This window comes from Sarcophilus harrisii, chromosome 3 (genome assembly GCF_902635505.1).
Source record: "Sarcophilus harrisii chromosome 3, mSarHar1.11, whole genome shotgun sequence".
NCBI classification, from domain to species: Eukaryota; Metazoa; Chordata; class Mammalia; order Dasyuromorphia; family Dasyuridae; genus Sarcophilus; species Sarcophilus harrisii.
This window is the reverse complement of record NC_045428.1, coordinates 270,135,336-270,141,958: the sequence shown is the minus strand read 5'-3', so window position 1 is coordinate 270,141,958 and position 6,623 is coordinate 270,135,336. Positions and strand designations below refer to the sequence as shown.

At 45.3% G+C, this 6,623-nt stretch overlaps 1 protein-coding gene across 1 annotated transcript in view; it reads left to right on the top strand.

Moving 5' to 3' along the window:
• The first annotated feature begins 4,499 nt into the window (after positions 1–4,499).
• The window catches only part of PTCHD1 (patched domain containing 1), a 62,192-nt gene continuing 60,068 nt past the window's right edge, over positions 4,500–6,623 (top strand). The window contains exon 1 of the mRNA XM_003763499.3: positions 4,500–5,061. Within this exon, the coding sequence (XP_003763547.1) occupies positions 4,711–5,061 (351 nt within the window). The 5' untranslated portion in view covers positions 4,500–4,710. The remainder of the gene's footprint in view (positions 5,062–6,623) is intronic.

Below are 6,623 nucleotides of genomic sequence, written 5' to 3'. Positions count from 1 at the left end.
TACACTAAAGCAAACATTTAAACATGAAAATATTAGTATTGACTATAGTTTCATACAAGAGTCTTTATTTGTTCAGAACTATAAATTTTATGTTTTATAAGCATCTTATTTGTGTGCAATAGTTTTGTTTTTTTTTTTGCTAAATGGTTTTTATAATAAAATATCAATTTCTTTTAATGGCTGAAAAAGAATTTTCAGTTTCAGTTTCATGGATATTACTATGTTTTGAGAAACTATGTACTAAAAAAAGTATATTAATCACATTAATAATATTGCTATCATGATTATTGAGAAGCAAAATGTCCTAGTGAGTGCTTTGAAACCAGGAAGACCTGAGTTCAAGTTTATATGTATCAATCACAATTCTGTTCCCTACTCCAATGATTAATAATTATTGTGTTATAATGCTTAAAAGTTTATATGTGAAAAATTCTAAAGATTTTTTATCAACTAATAAATTATTTTATTATATATTCATACAACATAAAATTTTTCTTTAAAATTATAATAAATTCAACTTAAATAAGTAGAGATTAAGAAAATTATTTGTTGAGATTTGTTAAAATAGGGATTATAATACCTATTATAGAGAGATCACTCTTATTTTTGTAAAAGAGGAAAATTACTCTATAAAGATTGGAAGTTACTGCCTTGACAGATCTATTTGAAAACTGTGCATTCATGATCATTTTGACTAGAATGAGTTTAGTAAAAGGAGTGTAAGTAAATATCTCTATAGGAGAAGGGCCCTTCCTTTAAGAAGAGCCTTTACTAATACTGGGGGCTCCATTCGTTTTGAATATCGACCTTCCTCTGTTGTTAAGAATGAATCTAAAGACACAATTTCACAAGCAGGATTTTTAAAAACCAGAAGTTTGATTGTGAGGACAAGAGGAGGAAATTTTTAAAGTCCAAAGACTTTAACAGTACAGTAATTCAAATTCTGAAAAGCTCTGGCAAAACTATAAAGTCCTTTGCCTTCATGCTTTTTTCTCTTGGGCATTCAAAAGCCTTCAACCATTTACCCAAATAAGAAGCATTTACAACCTCTCATGCATATATATTATATACAGCTATATACACCTACACACACACACACATATACACAAAACACAACACAACACAAAAGCTCCTTTTCTGTTTTACCCCTTCCTTTTCCATTTTGTCCTTTCAATCTGCTTCTGTGTAATGCAGGGGATCTCCATTCTCTTTTTAGCTTCTCAGCTGCTTGAAAGTGGGTGGTTTCTTAAAGCAGCTTAGAAAACAGATCAAGAACAGAATGGTTTTTGCTCACTCTGTCTCTCTCTCTCTGCCTATCTCAGTCTCTGTTTGTCTCTGTTTCTGTCTCTCTGTCTCTCTTTTTCTGTGTCTCTCTTGTCTCTCTTTCTCACCTTCTCTCCCTTTCTTCCCCCTAAGCAAAACACAAAACCCTTTCCCCTTCACAATCATCATGAATCAGCAAAGAGGTGACTTGAAGTGATAGTGACAATGGGGGGAGCACAGAAATCAAGAGGGGGTGACACCAATAAAACTTCTTTGGTATGACTTATTGTACCTCCTACAGAGTATCCCAAAATCTAAGTGTTAGTATTTCTTTAGAGAAAGGGGAAGTAAAGAAAATGCAATACTGGGTCTGAAGAGACTGAGACTGCTTGGAAGCTGTGGGATCCAAACATTTTCAGGAAGTTATCTCAAAATGGAGGGAAGGATGGTGTGTGTGCACGAGTGTTAATAATGAAAGGCACGGTGGAAATCACAGGTGAATAAAGAAGATAGAAGATATTTCTCTGGGGTAGGTGGATTGAGCATCCTCAGGGGATTGCTTTTCTCAGCTGCCAAGGATAATAAAGGCAAGAGTGGAGAGTGTCAGCTCTCATGAGAGTACAAAGACAGAAGGGTAAATTTTTTTTTTTCTTTCCCACTGTTTCCTTTTTCCAAAAAGCAAGTACCCAAGTTCAATGAGCAGTATCCGGCACTTTGGCACTGAGGTGACTGAATTGGGAGCTGTCTCCCAGGACCCCACCACTGACACAATTTTTTTTCCTTTTCTGATACTTTCTCCCCCACCCACCCACCTTCTCATTCTCATGCTTACTCTTACAGCACTCTGTTCTCCCAGTGTATCTCTGTGTATTTCTGTCTTTCTGTCTCTGTCTCACAATCTCTTTGTGTCTTCTCCGTCTTCATTTCTCTATCAGTCTGTCTCTTTTCTCTTCCAAATCACCCACATTTCATCGGCTCCTCATCTCCTTCAAATCTTCCTTGAGCTCTGATTAACATGGATGTCCATGCCCAGTAACGTCGAGAAAACTCAAGGATTGTCGCCTCTTGATAGCAGTCTCCTTGGAGCACAGAATTGACCCGGGAGCGATGCACCCTAAGTCTGAATAGCAGTAGGAAGAACGGGAGAAGAAGGAAAAGGAGGAGGAGGGCAGACCACCCTGGGAAAGGGACTACCCCTAGCACGCCGCTACTACTTCTGAAAGAAGGGAAATCACCTATCTCTGACTCCCAACCTCTGCTGAATCTTGTTTGCAAGCGTTGTTTGGGGTAGAGGTACTCAGTCCCAAGCTCAGGTTTTATGCGCTGACACTCTAGGACGAAGGTTTTGAAGCACCAATGAAATACACAAAATTGTACCTCTGTGTTGCTGCTCCTTCAGCTACTGCCGCCACCGCCTCCGCTGCTGATCTGGTCTGAGGCGTGAGGACCTGCGGGGGGCGATCCACACTCGTCTTGCGTCTTCCCTGGGATTTCTGCTGAGGTGAACTGAGGGAAGTGGAAGGGAGGGAGGGAAAAAACACAGCCATAAATATGGATGTATGTATAAAAGTTTCTGAAGCGGCCAGTGCCCCGTAAGGCTTTCTGGAAGCCCCTTCCTCTAAGAAGGAGCATTCTTTATTTCTCAGAGCTTCTGTCTTGGATGTCACGATCAAGTGCCCTCCTTCCCTCCGTACATAGTGAATTTGAGGGAGGAGAGCAGAAGCTGAGTCGGGAATGAAGGAGGGGTGCTTCTTTTCTCTTTTCTTTGCTACTGCGATTAGCCATCTTTGTCACTTACCATCCTACCGCTCCTATCTGGCAGTCAGGTGGGCGTACCGTCCACAGCTCCGAAACTGGTCAAGGGGTCGCCCTACGTCCCCTAGGGTATACAGGTCACTGAGATCCGGGACTGACCACATCCAGGGAAAAAAAAAGAAAATAAAGGCTCCGCGGCTAGCCCAGGACTCCTGAAAGCTCTGAAGACCCACCGTTCCACTAGCTGCTGCTGCCTGATAATTTATTGCCATCAATCACTCTTAGTTGGGGGAGGGGGAAATCAGTGCGCGAAAAGAAGGGTGTTTTGTTTTGTTTTGTTTTTGGGATGGGGGATGGCGTATGTAGAGCAGGTTAAAACAGACGAAGAAATAACTGGAACCAAATAAGAACTTGCCCTTCCATCCTGAGCTACTGATGAAATTTCCTCAACTGGGTGTTTTACTATGAAGCTAGCGACTTGCATCCTGCCACTGGGGGAGACCCCGAAGGAAAAGGAGGGGCCGGTGGAATCTTCCCTTTTCCTCTCCCCTAGCCCTTCCTCGGGCTCTGAGAGTGTACGTCTATGAACCTGAGTCTGTGCGAGGGTATCTCACGCTGCACTCACTGACACTTCCAGCGCTCCCTTGGACGTACAACAGGCAGACCCTGGAGTTTCTCTCTCCTCCAAGCCTTCCTAAGGATCGTTGAACTGTCTTTTTTTTTTTTCTTTCTCTCTTTTTTTTTTTTTTTTTTTTTTTGCTAGAAAGGTTGTTTTGCATTTGGGGTCCTTTCCCCTTCTTATCCTCCAATCCTTTCTGCAAACACGTCTTTCCTCGCTATTACCTGCGGGGAGGTGGAGGGGTAGAGCTTGCTCTCTCTCATTCTCCTCTTTTGCCTTCCGCGGCTCTCACAGAAACCAGAGGTCTCCAAATTCAACTCCTACTTTTTTCGTTTTGAAAACAAGATCCATTTATTTATTTATTTATTTTTGCCTCCCTTTGCCTGGGCTGATGGGGGCTGGCATGAAGAGGGGCGGGGCTGTGGGGAGGGGGAGTGGAAAGAGAAGGGGAGGGGACTGGGTGTAGCCTGGAATTCTCTCTCCCTCGTGTTCTCTCCTGTGAGCGTCTCCCTGGTGCTACTGCTGTTGCCGTTGCCGTTGCTGTAGCTGTTGCTGCTGCTGCTGTTGCTGCTGCTGCTGCTGCTGCTGTCGCTGTCTCCATCCCCCTTCGATGGCATTTGGGTTTGGTAAGTTAGATCATGAGGCGCCGGGAGGACTTCTCCAGGGCCCGACAGCGCTAAAAGGGAAGGAAGCAGCTGCAGCAGCAGCAGCAGCAGCAACCGCCCAACCCCGAACCCCTTTTGCAGGGAAGAGGTGGGGGGGAGGGGGAAGGAGATATAGGGTGGAGTAGGGGGTGCGGAGGCAGAAAGGGTGTGTGGGGGGAGGGTCGCATTTTTTTTTTTGCCTGGCTGGGGGAGGGGGGAGGCAGGAGGGTCTTTTTCCTCCCAGAAGGGACTCTCCCGAGGTTTTGCTCGGGACTCCCTGATGGTTGTGACCGGGCTCCGAGAGAGCTTCAGATCTCACCCCCGCCGCCACCGCCACCACCTCCACCGCCACAGTCACCGCCACAGCCACAACCACAGCCACAGCCGTGCGTGCGCCTTGTCCTCCTCCTGCGCTCCCTCTGCACTAGGATGCTGCGGCAGGTTCTTCACAGAGGCTTGAGGACGTCTTTCTCCCGGCTCGGCCACTTCATTGCCAGTCACCCCGTCTTCTTCGCCTCCGCCCCCGTGCTCATCTCCATCCTCCTGGGGGCCAGCTTCAGCCGCTATCAGATAGAGGAGAGCGTGGAACACCTGCTGGCGCCCAAGCACAGCCTGGCCAAGATCGAGAGGAATCTAGTCAACAGTCTCTTCCCGGTGAACCGCTCCAAGCACCGGCTCTACTCGGACCTGCAGACTCCCGGGCGCTACGGCCGGGTCATCATTACCTCCTTCCAACAGGAGAACATGCTGGACCAGCATCATACAGACCTGATCTTAAAGGTAAAACGGGTTTGGGGACTAGATGCGGAGGTCAGGTAGGAGAACTGCTCCTGCTGTAACTGCTGTTCTTACCGGGCTTTCTGGGTGCATCTGAACTACAAGCATCGCCCCTACACACACACACACACACACACACCTATGCCTGTCCCTGTCTCCCTTACATACACACAAGCACACACACACACGCACACACACGAATACGCACACGCCCAAATCTGGTTCCACCCCCCCACCACACACGCTCCCACTGGAGACCGCCCAAGGTGCTGGGGCTCTCCTGCCTTGCTTTGCCTTGCCTTCCTGCCTTCTTTGGGGCTCCCCCTTCCTGAGTGTGGAGCGTCTTGTGTTTGTGACAGAAAAATGCCAGTCGGCCGACCCTGGTGCCTGCAACAGTTGGGGCGGCGGCAGTGGCAGAACAGCAGTGTGGTCTGCTTATTTTTGTTGGTTAGGGAATGAGATGCATTTTGGTCCTGAGAATGATAAGATTGCCTAGAGGAAAAAGGGAAACCCATTGGAAAGACAGGTAACTTGTGTACAAAAGCGTCTGAGCCCTTAAAAAAAATAATGGAGGTGCAGGTTCAGTAATACTGACAACTTACTCCCAATCTTTTCTCTTCTTCCTATCTTCCGGTATTGCTGGGGGAGGCTTTGAAAGATGCTGCTATGTACGTGTTCCATGTGGGAGGGTAATGGGGAGTTTGGAGTAGGAGGTGTAAACTGCTTGGGGAGACTGTAAGTAGATAATCTCCCCCACCATAAGATTTCCAGTGGTCAAACTAGAGGGTAAGGGAAGCCAAAGTGCTGCCCTCTGCTACATGGATAAACTCTAGATGTCTCAGGTTTCTGAAAATGGTAAACGTAAATTGTAAAGTCCTTTCCTCTTTTTAAAGTGATTTCTCTTACCCCAAAGAGCCAAAACCTGTTGGAAGGAGGCAGGAGGACTTAGTCTATTGTTTTGTGCTTAGGGAGGTGAAGGAAGTGCAACGGGTGGAAAGGGGATAGATAAATCAGGTTATGATGCAGAGGAGGGATTGTATCTGGTAATGTTGCTTGAGTCAAAGCACTTAGGCAAATAAAACAAAGGTAATATATCTTCTGTCAAAAGTAGGACTTCCTTATGACAAGTAAACTAATAGAGATAACTTTAGGGAGCCTTTCAGGAAGAGAAGATGTGTGAGTAATGCCAGTATGGACAGTGAGCTAAAAATTGTGGTAGATGAAAGGGGAAAAGGTGAAGATGATCTATCAGGATCTATAATTTACCTTACTATTCTGCATGTTCTCTATGAGAGAACTCAAGGGTATATGGGGAAAATCTGTCAACACACTGGGGTTGAAATGCACCATGAAATATATGACTCTCTGATTAAGGTTAACTAAGCTGCATAAGTTCCTAATATTCCTTTTATTCAAAAAGGAGTCCACCACTGCTCAGTAGACTTTTCTTTATCCCTTCCTCTGTAACTAGTTCCCTAGGGAAAGGTGGGTTTATTTTCCATTAATATATTACTTATCTCATTCTGTTTGTTGACATTATCAATCAGCAATCAGTAAGTAGTTAA